At 42.6% G+C, this 17,823-nt stretch overlaps 1 protein-coding gene across 9 annotated transcripts in view; it reads left to right on the top strand.

Annotated features, from left to right (window-relative positions):
* arap2 (ArfGAP with RhoGAP domain, ankyrin repeat and PH domain 2) overlaps nt 1–17,823 on the top strand; it is a 461,240-nt gene that overhangs the window by 97,804 nt on the left and 345,613 nt on the right. For 6 of the 9 annotated variants that reach the window (XM_041205604.1, XM_041205711.1, XM_041205523.1 and 3 more), the window contains 2 exons: nt 10,258–10,334; nt 12,205–12,287. In XM_041205604.1, the coding sequence (XP_041061538.1) occupies nt 10,258–10,334; nt 12,205–12,287 (160 nt within the window). The remainder of the gene's footprint in view (nt 1–10,257; nt 10,335–12,204; nt 12,288–17,823) is intronic. The other 3 variants (XM_041205793.1, XM_041205626.1, XM_041205381.1) reach the window with 1 other exon arrangement.

Genomic DNA, 17,823 nt, shown 5'->3' with positions numbered 1-17,823 from the left:
TATGTTCCTAAGAAAGCAACTGGCAGAGGGTGAAAGAGAAACATAAATTGGGTGAGAGCAACACACTGGGGGGAGTGAGTGAGCGAGAGAGATAGAGAAAGAGAGAGTAACACCCACACAGGGTGGGAGAGAAAGAGAGAAAAATACACACTGGGAGAAGGAGAGAGAGTGCAATACATATTGGGGGAGAAGGAAATAGAGAGCAACACACGAGTTGGGGGGAGAAAGAGAGAAACAGACAAGGGAGAGAGAGGGAGAGCAACACAGGGCAGGAGAGAAAGAGAGCAATACACGGGGGGAGAGAAAGAGAGCAACACACACTTGGAGGGCAGTGAAAGAGAGATCAACTCACACTGGGGGAGAGAGAGAGTAATGCACACTGAGGGAGACAAAGACAGCAACACACACTGGGGAGTAGAGATGGAGAGAGCAATGCACACTGGGAGAGAGAGAGTAACGCACACTGTGGGGAGTGGGGGAGAGAGAGCAATGCACACTGGGAGAGAAACAGAGGGAGCAACGCACTTTGGGGGAGAGAGAGAGAGCAATGTGCTGGGGGAGAGAGATGGAGCAATGCTTACCGGGGGAAGGGAAGAGAGAGAGAACGAGAGTGAGTGACGGACACTGGGGGAGAGACGGAGAGGGCAACACCCATTGGAGGGGGAAGAGCGAGAAAGAGTAACATACATGGGGGAGAGAGGGACTGAGCAATGCACATTGGAGGAGGAAGAGAGGGAGAGAGCAATGCAAACTGGGGGGGAGAGAGAGAGGGAGAGCAATGCACACTGGGGTGGGTGGAGAGAGTGAGAGCAATGCAGTGGGGGAGAGAGAGAGAGAGAGCAACACACTGAGGGGAAAGAGAGTAACGCACACTGTGGCGGGGGGAGAGTGCAATGCACACTGGGGAGAGACATCAGTTGTGGGTGTGGGAGTTAGTGGAATTGAGCTAGCTTTTGTTTTGGTTCAATTTATTAATTTTTATTAGTTGCGTATTGTAAGAAGTCAGTAAATTGTAAAAAAAAAAGTCCGGAGTTTTATTAGTGACTTCATGAAATCAGTGGTATTAACTTGGTGTCATTGTAGTCAACACTGTAGAAACACCACAAAAGCGTTAAACATTACTTTTCTTTTAAATCTTTCAATCCCTTTGCATTTGTTTTTTGATTTATAAGTTATAATTTATCTTTACATACAAAAGTCTAGTTTCTTTACTCACCGTTTGTTTATAATGAGAAACTCAACCAGCAATATTTGCAAACAGTGGGCAAATGTCATGTGACTAAGCATCACATGTGAGTGCCATCTGATTGGATGCCATATGATCAAATGTCACATGATTAAATCTCCAGGCACAAGTCAAACCAGAACTGACAAATCTAGCCGGCATGTAGCTTCGCAATATATTTGTGAATTCAATAATTGATGCTACTGTGAGGAAGGGACTGTGTTTGGTCATTGTTAAAATTGCAAAGTCAGCAGTTACATCCAAACTAAGGAACAGCAGGCCTGAGTCTCGAATGGAAGATGTTTTTAGTCCTGCTGTTTTGTGCAGTTATAGATCAGTTTCCGTGATATTATGTCAGAATCACAGGGTCTTGTGAAATCTATTAACCTGGTTGGTGGTACAGATTTAAAATTGAGATTCAGCGGCCCCTGATTCCAAGCACCCGGAAGGCTGAATATTTTACTTATGGTCTATGAAGATAGCACAGGAAAACCCAAGCTGCTCACTCTTTACTATCTCAAAGTCTGTATTGAGAGCTAAGCACAATAGTGTTGTGGAGATTCTAAAACTGGTTTACACTCTCTGTTCCCTTTGTCAATCCCTTTTTCACATATTTCCTCTCCTCAATATTGCAGTCTGCAGTGGGTTCTCATACAGCAGACCTGTACTGAATTCTCACTAACCCCTAACTGCTAGTAGCGATTCACTTCTTTTTGAGACACCAATTCTTATTTTCTGATGGCCTTCATTTAATGAGCACAGCGCAGGCTGAATTTTTTAGTCTGAATCATTTTAACTTGGACCTTGTGACAGGTTTTCTTAACTCTGAATTGCATTTAAACCACCTTGGTGTCTGAGGTAGCTATTGCATTCTTAGGTGTTTCAGAGCTTGATATAATCTGCACATCATACTGTTGAGGAACAGTGTAAACTTCAAAAGGACAAGGATAAGTTGGTGGATTGGACTGACAAATGGCAGATGAAATTCAGTGCAGAGGAGTGTGAAGTGATTCATTTTGATAGGAAGACCATGGAAAGACAAGTCTATTGTGGGTGCAGGAGCAGAGGGGCCTGGGTGTATGTTCACTGAAGAGTGCAGGAGGGCAATGCCAGCAGCAGCACCAAGCATACCTAAAAATGAGGTGTCAACCTGGTGAAGCTATGACACAGGATTGCATGCGTGCCAAAAAGCAGAAGCAGCATGCGATAGACAGATAGCAAAGCAACCCCACAACCAACCGATCCGATCAACGCCTTGCAGTCCTACCACATCGAGTTGTGAATGGTGGTAGACAATTAAGCAACTAACTGGAGGAGGAGGCTCCACAAATATCCATATCCTCAATGATGGGGGAGCCCAGCACATCATGCAAAAGACAAGGCTGAAGTATTGTTACCATCTTCAGCCACAAGTGCCGAGTGGATGATCCATCTCGGCCTCCTCCTGAGGTCCCCACCATCACAGATGCCTGTCTTTAGCCAATTCAATTCACCCCATGTCATACCAATAATACATGATGCCACTGGATACTGCAAAGGCTATGGGCCCTGACCACTTTCGGCAATACTACTGAAGGCTTGTGCTCCAGAACTTGACACACCCTTAGTCAAGCTGCTTCAGTACAGCTACAACATTGGCATCTACCCAGCTATGTTGAAACTTGCCCAGGTATGTCCTGTACACAAAATGCAGGATAAATCTAACCTGGCCAGTTACCACCCCATCAGTATACTCTCAATCATCAGTAAAGTGATGGAAGGGATCATTGACAATGTATCAAGCAGCACTCAGCAATAACCTGCTCACTGACTCAGTTTGGGCTCCGCCAGGATGACTCAGCTCCTGACCTCATTACTGTCCTGTTCCAAACGTGGACAAGAGAGCTGAACTGACGAGGTGAGGTAAGACTGACTGCCCTTTACATCGAGGTAGCATTTGACCGAGTGTGGTATCAAGGAATCCTAGCAAAACAGGAGTCAATAGGAATCAAGAGGAAATCTCTCCACTGGTTGGTGTCATATCTAGCACAAAAGAAGATGGTTGTAGTTGTAGGAGGTCAGCCATCTCAGTTCCATGACATCACTGCAGGAGTTCCTCAGGGTTGTGTCCTAGGTCCAACCATCTTCAGCTTCAATAACCTTCCCTCCTTTGTAAAGTCAGAAGTGGGAGTCTTCACTGGTGATTGCACAATGTTCAGCACCATTTGCAATGACTGAGACACTGACGCAGTCTACATCCATGTTAAGCAAGACCTGGACAAAATCCACGCTTGGGCTGATAAATGGCAAGTAACATTCGTGCCACACAAGTGCCAGGCAATCATCACCTCCAACAAAAGAGAATCTAACCATCTCCCCTTGACATTCAATGGGCATTACCATCGCTGATTCCCTCTCTGTCAATATATTGGTAGTTACCATTGACCAGAGACTGAACTGGGCCAGCCATATAAATACTGTGGCTACAAGAACAAATCAGAGGCTGTGAATTCTGTGGTGAGTAATTCCCCGTAGCCTGTCGACCATCTATAAGACACAATCAGGAGTTTGATGGAATACTCCCCACTTGCCTGGACGAGTGTAACTCCAACAACATTCAAGAAGCTTGACACCGTCCAGGACAAAGCAGCCTGCTGATTGGCATCCCATCCACCACCTTGAACATTCACTTCCTCCACCGCCGACTCACAGTGGCAGCAGTGTGTGCCATATTCAAGAAGCACTGCAGCAGCTTGCTAAAACTCCTTTGACAGCAAGGACCCCAACTTGTGACCTCCATCACCCAGAAGGGCAAGGAAAGAAGATGCATGGGACACCACCACCTGCAAGCTACCTTCCAAGTCACAGATCATCCTGAGTTGAAACTATAACTCCCTTTCTAACAGCACCTTGAGTGCACCTATACAACATGGCCTGCAGCGGTTTACCACCACCACCACCTCAAGGGCAATTAGGGATGAGTAATAAATGCTGGCCTAGCCAGCAATGCCCACATCCCAAGAAAGGATTTTAAAAAGTAATTGAAAATGGCAGTACAGGTTAAGAAAGTGGTTTGTAAAATTCATTTATGGGATGTGGGTGTCGCTGGCTAGGCCAGCATTTATTACCCATCCCTAATTGCCCTTGAGGAGGTGGTGATGAGCTGCCTACTTGAACTACTGCAGTCCCTGTGGTGTAGGTACACGAACAATGCTGCTAGCTAGAGAGTTCCAGAATTTTGACCCAGCGACAGTGAAGAAACAGAGATATATTTCCAAGTCAGGGTGGTGAGTGACTTGGAGGGGAACTTCCAGGTGGTGGTGTTCCCATCTAACTGCTGCCCTTGTCCTTCTAGTTGGTAGTGGTCGTGGGTTTGGAAGTGCTGTCTAAGGAGCCTTGGTGAGTTTTTGCAGTGTATCTGCAGAATACACTGCTGCCACTGTTCGTCGGTGGTGGAGGAAGTGAATGTTTGTGGAAGAGATGTCATCAAGTGGGCTGCTTTGTTCTGGATGGTGTCAAGCTTCTTGTGCATTGTCGGAGCTACGCAGGTGGAGAGTATTCTATCACACACCTGACTTGTGCCTTGTAGATGATGGGCAGGCTTTGGGGAGTCAGCAGATGAGTTAGTTGCCACAGGATTCCTAGTCTCTAACCTGCTCTTGTAGCCACAGTATTTATATGGCTAGTCCAGTTTGGTTTCTGACCAAAGGTAACCCTCAGGATGTTTATAGTGGATGAATCAGTGATGGTAGTGCCATTGAAAGTCAAGGAGCAATGGTTAAATTATCTCTTGTTGGAGATTTTCATTGCCTGGCACTTGTGTGGTGCGAATGTTGCTTGTCACTTGTCAGCCCAAGCCTAGATATTGTCCCAGTCTTGCAGCATTTGGGTCGGACTGATTCCGTATCTGAGGAGTTGTAAATGGTGCAAAATATTGTGCAATCATCAGCGAACATCCCCCCCCCCCCCCCCACCTTATGATGGAAGGAAGGTCATTGATGAAGCAGCTGGATGAAGTATACATTATCCTAAGCTTTATTAATAGGAGCATAGAGTACAAGAGCAAGGAGATTATGTTACACGCATATAAAAAACTAGTTCCACTTCAACTGGAGTACTGCATCCAGCTGTAGGTGCCACACTTTAAGAAATATGTGAATTTATTTGAGAGACTGCAGAAAAGATTCATGAGGAATGAGGAACTTCAGCTATGTAGGGAGATTGGAGAAGTTGGGACTTATTTTTGGAAAAGAGAGAAGATTTTATAAATGTATTCAAAATCATGAGGTGCCTGGACAGAGTAGATAGGGAAAAACTGTTCCTACTGGTGGAATGATCAAGAACGGGAGGCCACAGATTGAAAATAATTGGCAAAATATGCAACGGAGACATGAGAAACTCGTTCACACAGCGAGTGGATAGGATCTGGAATGCGCTGCCTGAGAGTGCGGTGGAGACAGATTCAATCGAGGTATTCAAAAGGGAATTGGATTATTGTCAGAAAAGGAAGAATGTGCAGAATAACAGGAAGAAGGCGAAGGATTGGTGAATTGCTCGCTCGGAGAGCCGGTACAGACATGACAAGCCAAATGGTCTCCTGTGCTCTAACAACTCTGTGATTCTTTTAGTAGCTAGCCTCTGTATTTCATATTTTAGTTTGTTTACGGATTTGATGGATTCTAATAGACTTGAATTTGAGTCTGAATGATTGGGAATCCAGGGGTCTGTTTCACTGAGTTGAGAGCCCTTGGTTTGATGCGTAATTTTGATCAACTCCGAGGGTTGCCTTTTGCTGGCCCTTTTACTTTAGGTTAGACACTGCAATGTCATGAAACTATAATGATAGCTGTGCAATTGATATTTCTCAACAGTTTGCTTGAAAATATTGGTGGTGGAATTGAATTATATCCTTGCCATTTTCGTAACTGTGTATAATGGAGATTGGATGGTACAATCGATTAACAAACTGTCCTGTCATCTGTAAGACCTTGGTTTGAATCCAGCCCATACTAGTGGGTTGTCTGTCATCTCACCACTCACTATACAATCTGTTGGGAACTAGTTGTGATATGGCTTCACAACACAAAGCACCCCACAGCTTGGTATATATTGGTGTTAATTGGTTGAATGGGATGGGATGGGGGGGTGATGGAATAAGGGGATGAGGTGGGTGAATATTGGTTTGTGTGGGAAGTCCTGAAATTGCTGGTTGAAACATTGTGTGACCAAGTAGGTTTGGAAAGGTTCCAGTTCCAGCATTGCCAACCTTTACTTCAATTATACAAATTCACCTTATACAGGGCATGATATGTATTATAGGGCTGGCTTTAAGAATCTTTCCAAGGGGCCTCTTTTGCCAGGAGTGAGTTCAGAAAATCTGGGTTCTTTTATCATTAAAATCTCTTTATTTGAATGGGCCACAAAGTTTGGGGGGTGTGTATACACTTTCGATATACAGTTCTACTGGATGAGACTCTGCCGTGGGATTGCAATTTCATCAAATTGGCTCTTCAGCATCTATAAAGCGTTGATAACTCAATACTGCTTTGGCATGGGCTGAGGGGAAAAGTAGGAAAACAGAAGATCAAATCCTTTTTCAATATTGGGTTGCTCATTTCGGCGCAGCGGTCAAGATTCCTGACCTTCCTGTACCCATGCAGATTGAGATAGCAACAGGAAATTTGGTGTACCCACCTCATATGCATGATTGTAACATAGAGCTGAGTGAGTCCCACAATGCTCTCTGTGACTGCAAGCTACTTGTGGCTACTGTGCTCATCAGAGGGCAGCAATAGTGTTGTTTATAGACCAAGTGGTAGAGGCATTCTACTCTTCTTAAGGGCAAGTTGTAATTTAAAGAGAGACTGCACAAAAATATTATTGCAATATAAATTATTGCAAAGTAAACATCAGGGCAGAGAAAGTGTTCTACCGTCAGAATGACGGGCAGGGGCCTCTCAAGAACCAACCCCAAAAGGGATTGGGAAGAGGTGGCCAGGAATGGCAACTCCCAGAGCCTGGGCCCAAAGATCTGGCAGCACTACCACAAGAAGTCTAATAACCTTGTGTGTGGTCGAGGTTAGTGAATACATCTTCACATGGCATCACCTATGCACCACAACACCAGCTTCCAATGGAGCACACCACCATCAGCTCTCCCTGGCACTCAGGACTCAAGCCTAACATCCAGATACTCCACCTCGCCTTCACATTACCTGTTGATGCTGCTATACTCACACTGACCTCCCTCTGCCTCCACATACCACCAACTATTCAGCTGTGGAAGGTACATCACCCAACAGTTTTCTACCGTCACTCTTGCTGAACTAGATGGCACACAATCGATTGGAGCAGAATGGAACCGGTCGCCAAAAGGATGCCTACATCTCCTGAACTCCATAGACATGACCGTTCTCAGCATCAGGAGACTGGCTGCGCAACGGGGCCTCTGGCATGGTTGAGAACATTGAGGGTGACTTTATCTTTTTGCTGTATGCCCCTTCTCAACTCTCAGCTCACCATCATTGTGCAATCTGGCAGGATGAACAAGCAGTAATTGATGTTCTCCTTGCTATCCACCCCAAATCCCTCCCCTTATCTTAAACTCCTTCTGATTCTTGCTTTCAGACATCCCAAGGACTGTCACCACAGGAGTCCCAGGTAGAGGAAGGAAAGAAGCGACACAGCACTAATGAAGAAGCCTCTTCACTTGATCTGAAGCTTGCAGCCACCAGCTCAGATATTGGCATTGCACGTAGCTCAGAGGCTAATATAGAGTTGAGATCCGCATGTGATGAGTCAACTGGGCATGACCTGGCCTGCAGCCAGACCAGGAGTAAAGGACAGCTTGTTTGCCAGCTCCCTGGAGGACGAGTCACAGACTAGTTCTGCTGCAGACGCTGAGATGAGTACCTTGATGGTCCAGAATACAGACGATTGCTGATTAGTCATATAGATTGAGATGATAACTGCATTGATGGGCCTGCCAGACAGCCTCCTGTCACTGTCAAGGGGCATGGAGGAGTCCTGCTCCAAGTTGGCAGAAGTGATGATACAGAGCTTGCCCTCTCCATAGCCTCTGCTCCATTTCCCTGTTGTGTTACAGACCCATAGGCACAGCCCCTACTGCCCCTATACTTGTTGCAATCTTTGTGTGCACAGGTCACCAAATCCTCTGTCCCCTAACCTATGATTATGCTGCAACATTCTCTGGAAAATCCAAACCACTTCAAAGATCTTAGAGACACTTTGCAATAGAAAAAGTTCCAAAAAATAACTGTGCCTGAAAATTGGGTGCCTGGCTCTTTAAATAACTCTTGTCTAGGCCCTATCTTTCAGTTTCATGCACTTGTGCTTGTTGTTTGCAGAGTGAACAATGAAGAGCAGCCTGCACATTATTTTTAACCAAATTTAATGACAAGATCATAAGAACAAGGAACAGGACTAGGCCATTCAACTCATCAAGTTGCTGTACCATTTAATAAGTTCATGGCTATTTTGAATCCTGGTGTTATGTCACCTGGTTGGCCTGTGTGATATCAAGATAGAGTCTATTTGAGGTTTCCCGGCTCACACGGGTTGCTCTTTTTTATCTGGCAACACCACATGGGACAGGCATATAGAGTGGCCCAAGGCCTCTGTACCAATGTTGCACAAGGCAATTTTACACCCCTTATGCATAAAGGAAAAATCCAGGCCATTAAGTTGACAAGAGAAATATGCATTCTCAGGTTACTGTTCCCACTTGTTCATGCTTTGTCTTGAAGGTTGGTTTGTCTGTTTGTCCAACCCTAGGGCCCAGCTCCTACTCCTCTATTTTCTTTCACTTTCAATTGTTTTTGTTTCCTTAATGATGGCATCTTGAAACTAGGTGCCAGCAGTTTTTAAAATGGATGATCAGTGGAGGGTTACAGGAGGATAGCCACTGTTCCCAGATCTAAGGAAGAGGAATATCAGATGACATTCTCACTTCTGAGCACCATCCAGTGTTTCTCTGCACGCGCATGATGGGTTGTTGAAGATAGGATCGATCTCAGCTATGACACTAACATGATTGAATAGCAGACTGATGCTTACTATTGAGTCTCTTATGATTAAATTAAGGTACTGGAGTGTGAGAGACACTTGATGAAATTGTATCTGATCATGAATCAGCATCTTCTGAAAAGGAGAGGAGAAAGGAGGACATTGAACAAAATTCTTGGCTAATTGGCTCTCTGTTTATGATTCTCTTGAGACTGAATATTTATGCTGTTGCACATTACCGTTAGAGAGATGATGATACTGAATAAAACATTTAAACTTCATATTCTTGAACTTGATGCCCTGCTTACTATGGTCCCTCCTGGGCCAACAAAGTCTTTGGGCTATCAGTTTTACATCTCGTGTGATTCTCGGGAGTAATTTTTCATTTACCCTTCACATGTTGGCCTCTTGTACAAATTCCTTTCACTGATGCTTCGGTTTATTTTGATCAATATGGCATGTACTTAGGTGTTATTTTTGCTTGTTGAGGATGCAGAGGATGTAGGTGAAACTGCAACTTCCGTGCATCTCTTGACAATTAGTGATGTATTTTTCGACACTTGATTAATGAATGCCATTTCTCCTGCTTGCCTACTGCAAAATGCTTTAAGTACAGGTTTTTGATTGTCATGGCAGAATGATTGTAGGGCAGGTCCTATTGATGTCTTAACAAATTTCAATCAAATCACCAAATTAGATATGTTAATATATTTTATAATGTGCAAGGACAAAATTGAAATGTGTTAACATTATCTCAGGATCTAGGTGTATTTCTTAGTCTTTGAATTTGGCTCATAGACTTAAAGCTACATTCTAATTTCATTGTGTTGCCTCCTTATTCTCTCCAAGTTAACTGCTGTTCTGTGTGTGTACTTATATATATTTGATAGTCATTTTTATGACATTAAGATAATATAGTAGTTTCAATATTTAGTGTTGACCTGTTATTGTAGAAGTTATTGTGCAAGGTAAGGCTTTAAATATCCAGAGTTAGTTCATCTAAAATATTTTACTTTTCTTCTTCAAAGCAGCAGATAAAAATAAGTCAACGCCTATCAGCCCATATGGGGAAACGTTCTTATACCACAGACCTGAAGATGACCAGGTGAGTTTAAACTTAAAAAAAGACCATGTTTAAAAGAGGACTAATTGAATGTCTGATATATCTGTATTCCTGTTAAAATTTATGAACAACAGAATTGTATTCTGTGTGGAGAAGCTGTTAGAATTTGGGTTAACATTGATATATATTTTCCTGGATTATTGGTATATTGTACTTCAATGGTAATGTAACTCAACAGAATAACCTGTTTGTATTGTTGTCACAAAGGATATTAGGGAACTAGTTATTAAAATTAAATCCCTTGAGCTTCCTTAAATTGATGGAAGTTATTTTGATAGGTACATTATGCATTGTCTCTGATGATTGCTACAGCATAGTTTAAACTGTCCAGGGGCATTGTGCAAAACTAATAAGGTTCCTAATCTGGTGGATCTTGAATTTATTAAAATATAATGAGAAAATCCTGTTTTTAAACTTTACTGGCAAGCTATTGCACCAGAGACCAGATTTGCTGTCAGTCAACAGATTTGTTGGCACTGTTTTGGCAATTTAGCTTAATGATGGTAATTTACAGTGTCCATCACATAACAACAGGCCTCAGGAGACTTGCTGAATATACCATTGAGTGAACTATATGGTATTTGTACAGAAAGCTGTAAATCATCTTTATAGTTGACATACCAATTAGAGATTAGACAAATGAATAACTGGTATCACAGCTTGGCGAGCACTTATGAGTTATTCTGCTGTAATAAGAAGACATTGTATATTATGTGTAGTATGATGATTAGAAGTTTGGGGGTCTTGCTTTAAATATTCATTTAGATACAGTGGTGCTAGTCACTTCTGTTAAGTAGCGTAGCACTTTATTGTTGACGGGGTTGCAACAATAGTATTTCCATGTGATTTGAACTGGATAGTCCTGTCTTTTGCTTGTGACCCCATGTCTGTCTCTGCAATTGTTTTGAAGGCAAAGCAAGGTACCTCTTAAGACAAGGCCAGACACAAATCATTATACTGTTTATTGCACGGCAAGAATGTACAGAACAGTAGTTACGATTGAACTCAATCAGTGTAACTTGACATTTTAATAATTATGCAATTTGGAATTGTACAAAATAATAAAATAACTACAATTACTCACAGCATTGGTTCATCTTATTTTAGTTATATTTATGAACTATTACCAGCCTTTCATACAAAACCAGCTCTGTTAATTGTCAGCTTTTACCCAGGATTTACTGTGATTATGTAACAGAATTATTGATGATCTGCAATTAATGTGGATTGAACTGATCAAGATGGAAGAGGCCATGAAATCAGGGGCAGAAAAGCAAAAACATTCGATTGAATCAGTAATAATCTGGCTGAGACCATCTTGCATTTAATACTGCAGATTTGTTTTTCAGCCAGCAGCATACCACTATGTTCTGTAGGTACCCTCAGTTTGAAGGAAAATTTCTAACAAGCGCATGTTCCTTCCATGAAAATGTAACAATGAGCAATTGCAACAAAATGGAGGCAGTATAGAAATATTCATAGAATAATTTATTATTGTTTAATGGTATTGGGGATACAAACATTTACACAGCATGAAACTATTTCTTTATAGAATGCTTACCTCTCAGTCATAAAACAGCTATGAACCAGATTCCATAAATTCTTTAAAAAGGGAACAAAACATTTGCTTGAGAAATAAAGAAACATGGGAGCAAGTTGCAGAGTAGATAGGGATTAGGTGCATCAGGTGGAGAAATATACTGCCATAGACTTGATTAGCCAACAGGCTGTTTCTCTACTGTAAATATTTACGGTTTGTTATATTTTCCCTTATAAAATTAATGCTTACATATTCTATTGTTAAAATATGTAATTTACATAATTGTTTATGGATCTTTAAAATCTTTATTAGGAGATTTTAAGCAATCATCATCATCATGGTATGGAAACATCAATGAGAGAGAATAATGAACCAGAGATAAGGAATCAATTAAGGTAGAAATATTTCATCTTTTCTTTCTATTATAACAAATCTTTAATGATTTAAAGAACCTGCTATATGAAATACATTTTTATATTATCGGGTTATCTCCCTGTACTCATCCATGCAAGTTTGCAATTAAATTTAAAGTTTTTGACCTTCTCACTTGGGAAAAATGTTCAAAGTTTGGCTCATGGCTTTTCACAAGCAGCTGTAAATCTTGCCTATGCAGTTGTTTGGTCTGTATCTACATAATACAAGCTCAGCAAATCCAAAATCCTGACTGTTTTATCATAGTGGATACATTTCCACTGAAAACAACTCCACATTATAACAAAAAATTGTAACAGCCTATTTGCATTTGAAGGACTTATAAAAAAACAGAAAATTCTGGAAATACACAGGTCAGTCACAGAGAGAAGACCATATTGTATTTTATTTTTACGATATCTTTTGGGTATAGGTGCTTTGTAAGTTATGCCAAAAGCTTTGCACTCTCATGTTGTGCAATTTAAACAACATTTTTTTTCTTTGCTTTAGATTTGCAGTTATCTGAATAATGCATTATTTAATAAAGGAAAGGTTGGCTTTAGAACTGTACCTTGGAATCATACATGTAAAACGCTCCAGTAGGAGAAAAGAAGAAGGCATAACTAAATATTGTACCAATTGCTCATTATACTGTAAACCAGGAAGCAGTTAACCACAGAAGCTGTTCATCAAGAATTGCCAGGAACTTCCTGATTGTAACCAAGCATGTTCCTACGAGTAGGCAAGATTAAGAAGCTGCTCCTTGCCTCTCTGATCTCTCTGTTATATAAATACTATGTATATGGGGGTGGAAGTTGTTTATACCAGCTCATTGCAAATACATTCTTGCCCAATGCTTTGTCCCAGAGCATTCAAAACTATCTTTCTCCTTCATTTCACTCCTAGATATGCAAAAATAAATGGCTCCAGTAAAGAAATAAAAACAAATAGACATGGTTATATTAAGCGCAGATGGGAACTCGGTTGTTTATTTTTCATTCAAGATTACTTTTCAATATTTCCCTGATGTCTCGCAGAGCCTTTAAGTATAAACAGTGCAAAACAGTATTGGTGTGCTAAGACCTGGTCTGAAAATGACACACAAAATGCCACTTGTAGGCCCAGTGGTGGCTGTTTGCTGTCTCTCTGGTAAAGCAGAGAAAACCATACCTCTTCACATAAGCCTCTGTGACACTTGCACAATTGTGTTCATTAGTCTGTCAGAACCGCTCCTTGTGCCCAGAGGAGAGGTAACTTTGTCAACTCCTAAGTGGTGCAAGAAAACCAATGGAATTTTCTGTATAGATTGCAAAATTCTTCAGATGAAACTTTGGATTCAAAAAGAAGAACAGAGGAGTAACTTGACCCTCATGCCAACATTGTGCAGCTTGCAGCTTTGGCCTGACCCTCCTGCTCCCTCATCGGTCTGTGGGAAATAGCATGGAACCCACTGCTGTTAGACAAATTTTAGCATTTTTAAAATACGTTCCTATCAATAGAAACCTTAAGTGACCTTTACTCTTGTTTTTATCTCATACCTTATCTATATTGTACAGAGTTACTTTGAAAACATCTTTAAAGTTTTTTTTTCCAGTGGGACAGATCATCTGTTTATACTGAAAAAATATGCCCAGCAAAAAGCATGTTTTTTTTAACTTCATTCATGGGATGAGTGCATCACTAGGCCAACATTTATTGCCCATCACTAATTGCCCTTGAGAAGGTGGTGGTGAGATACCTCCTTGAATCGTTGCAGTCCTGATGCTGTAGGTACACCCACATTGCTGTTAGGGAGGGAGCTCCAGGATTTTGACCCAGCGACAGTGAAGGAACGGCGATATACATGTCTTTCCCAACTTAACTGTCTCAAGTTTTTTCTGTGTCTGTTTCTAGAAATCAACAGCATTAAAGTGACTGTTTCATCTTCGCAAATGCATTTTTTAAAAATGGAGCTAAAAGGCCTGTTTTATCTGACTCAAACAGAGTAGCCTATAGCATGATAACCTTTGTAAAATAAAACTTCAACTGTGGTAGAGGAAGGATTAACAAACAAGTTTTGGTCATTGAGCACCTTTTGTTAAAGTGCTGTTTCTGACTTCTTGTAGCTTTACTGTAACATGTGGGGATGAGATCGTACATTAATTAAACTCCAGTCTTTGCAAAGATATATTCATAGAATATGCGGCACAGAAATAAGCCATTCTTCCGAATTATACTCCACACAAGTCACCTCAGATTTAATTTTCCTCCTCTCAACCTTTCAGCATTGCAGCAGCTCACTAAAGCTCATTCGACAGCACCTTCCTAACTCATGATCTCCATCACCTAGAAGGGCAAGGGAAGAAGATGCATGGGACACCACCACCTGCAAGTTCCCCTCCAAGTCACAGACCATCCTCACTTGCAACTATAACTCTCGTTCTAACAGCACTGTGAGTGCACCTATATCCACATGGCCTGCAGCGGCTTACCACCACCACCACCACCTCAAGGGCAATTAGGATTGAATAGTAAATGCTGGCCTAGCCAGCGATGCCCACATCCCAAGAAAGGATTTTTAAAAAGTAATTGAAAGTGGCAGTATAGGTTGAGAGAGCATTTTTAAAAATTATATACAAAATGTGGGCATCGCTGGCTAGGCCAGCATTTATTGCCCGTCCCTAATTGCCCTTAAGGAGGTGGTGACAAGTTGCCTACTCGAACTGCTGCACAGAAATATATGACACAGAATTAGGCCATTCTTCCCGATTATACTCCACCCAAGTCACCACATATTTGATCTTCCTTCTCTCAAACTTTCAGCAAACTGTTTTATTTTCTTTCTCTTCAGTACTATAACTTATGTTTGTATTTTCAAAGCTCTGCTGCTTTGCTGCCTTCTCCTTTCAGTGCTCCAGGTGTATTTGGGCTTTCTTTTACAATGCTCACCATTTTGCATGTCTTTTCTACATTCTCCTACTGAACGTACCATCTATTAGCACAAAATCTCTGTATCCCTGTGAAACAGCGATTATTTCCACCTGTAATACAATTTCCAGCACGTTGATTTAGGCTATTCCTCTTGAACTCATCATAATAGAGTTCCTGCCTCACATTCAAACCTTTGTAACATTGCCTGCCTCCATGTTTACTTGATCTTTTCATTGAGAACTGTCTGCGTGACATTAGTCATCTCAAATTCTCTGCTCCTCTCACCCATTCTAACCTGTTTCTCTCTGAACTTGCTGCACTCCGTTCTCTCAGGTCCAACCCTGACATTGTCATCAAACCCGTTGACAAGGGTGGTGCTGTTGTTGTTTGGCGCACTGACCTCTACCTCGCAGAGGCCGAGCGTCAATGTGCAAACACTTCCTCCTACCTCCCCCTGGACCATGACCCCACCACTGAACAACAAGCCATTGTTTCCAGGACTGTTACTGACCTCATCTCCTCTGGAGATCTTCCTTCCACAGCTTCCAACCTGATAGTCTCCCAACCTCGGATGGCCCGGTTTTACCTCCTACCCAAAATCCACAAACAGAACTATCCCGGCAGACCGATTGTGTCAGCCTATTCCTGCCCCACGGAATTCATTTCTTGCTATCTTGACTCCATTCTCTCTCCCCTTGTCCAGTCCCTTCCCATCTACATCCGTGATTCCTCTGACATCCTACATCATATCAACAATTTCCAGTTCCCTGGCCCCAACAGCCTCCTCTTCACCATGGACGTCCAATCCCTCTACACCTCCATCCCCCACCAGGATGGTCTGATGGCTCTCTGCTTCTTCCTCGAATAGAGACCCGAACAATCCCCATCCACCACCACTCTCCTCCGTCTGGCTGAACTTGTTCTCACACTGAACAATTTCTCCTTAAACTCCTCTCACTTCCTCCAAATAAAAGGTGTGGCAATGGGTACCTGCATGGGCCCCAGATATGCCTGTCTCTTTATAGGGTATGTGGAACATTACTTGTTCCAGTCCTACTCTGGCCCCCTCCCACAACTCTTTCTCCGGTACATCGATGATTATTTTGGTGCTGCTTCAGGCTCTCGTCTGGACCTGGAAAAATTTATTAATTTTGCTTCCAATCTCCACCCCTCCATCATTTTCACATGGTCCATCTCTGACACTTCCCTTCCCTTCCTTGACCTCTCTGTCTCAATCTCTGGTGATAGACTGTCCACCAATATCCGTTACAAGCCTACCGACTCCCACAGTTACCTCAACTACAGCTCCTCATACCCCGCTTCCTGTAAGGACTCCATCCCATTCTCTCAGTTCCTTCGCCTCCGTTGCATCTGTTCTGATGATGCCACTTTCAAAAACAGTTCCTCTGACATGTCCTCCTTCTTTCTTAACCGCGGTTTTCCACCCATGGTGGTTGACAGGGCCCTCAACCATGTCCGGCCCATCTCCCGCGCATCCGCCCTCACACCTTCCTCTCCCTCCCAGAAACATGATAGGGTTCCCCTTGTCCTCACTTATCACCCCACCAGCCTCCACGTTCAAAGGATCATCATCCGCCATTTCCCCTACTCCAGCATGATGCTACCACCAAACACATCTTCCCTTCACCCCCCCCATCCCCCGGCGGCATTCAGCAGAGATCGTTCCCTCCAGGACACCCTGGTCCACTCCTCCATCACCTCCTACACCTCAACCCCTTCCCATTGCACCTTCCCATGCAACCGCAGAAGGTGCAACACCTGCCCCTTTACTTCCCCTCTCCTCATCGTCCAAGGGCCCAAACACTCCTTTCAAGTGAAGCAGCATTTCACTTGCACTTCCCTCAACTTAGCCTACAGCATTCGTTGCTCCCAATGCGGTTTCCTCTACATTGGAGAGACCAAACGCAGACTGGGTGACCGCTTTGCAGAGCACCTTTGGTCTGTCCACAAGCATTACCCAGACCTCCCTGTCACTTGCCATTTTAACACTCCATCCTGCTCTCTTGCCCTCATGTCTACCTTTGGCTTGCTGCATTGTTCCAGTGAAGCTCAACGCAAAATGGAGGAACAGCACCTCATCTTCCGACTAGGCACTTTACAGCCTTCCGGACTGAATATTGAGTTCAACAATTTTAGATTCTGAACTCTGTCCTCCATCCCCACTCACTTTCCTTTTCTTCTTCCTCCTCCTTGTTTTTTCCAATAATTTATGTAGATTTTTTTTTTTCCCCACCTATTTCTGTTATTTTTAAATGTATTTCCATCCATTGTTTTATCTCTACCTTTTAGCCTATTTCGATTCCTTCTAGGGCTATCTGTACCTTCCTCGTGCTGCTTTCTACCCTTAATTAGCACATTCCTTTAGATAATATCACCACCTTCAACACCTCTTTGTCCTTTTGACTGTGACATCTTTTGGTTATCTCCACCTATCACTGGCCCCCTATCCAGCTCTTCTTGTCCAACACTGTTCCTCCCCTCCTTAAGCCAGCTTATATTTCACTTCTTTTCTATTTTTCCTTAGTTCTGTTGAAGAGTCATACGGACTCAAAACGTTAACTGTGTTCCTCTCCACAGATACTGCCAGAC

Source organism: Carcharodon carcharias, chromosome 1, assembly GCF_017639515.1.
Source record: "Carcharodon carcharias isolate sCarCar2 chromosome 1, sCarCar2.pri, whole genome shotgun sequence".
Taxonomy (NCBI): Eukaryota; Metazoa; Chordata; class Chondrichthyes; order Lamniformes; family Lamnidae; genus Carcharodon; species Carcharodon carcharias.
The sequence above is the reverse complement of the archived record's forward strand: the minus strand, read 5'-3'. Positions and strand labels throughout refer to the sequence as shown.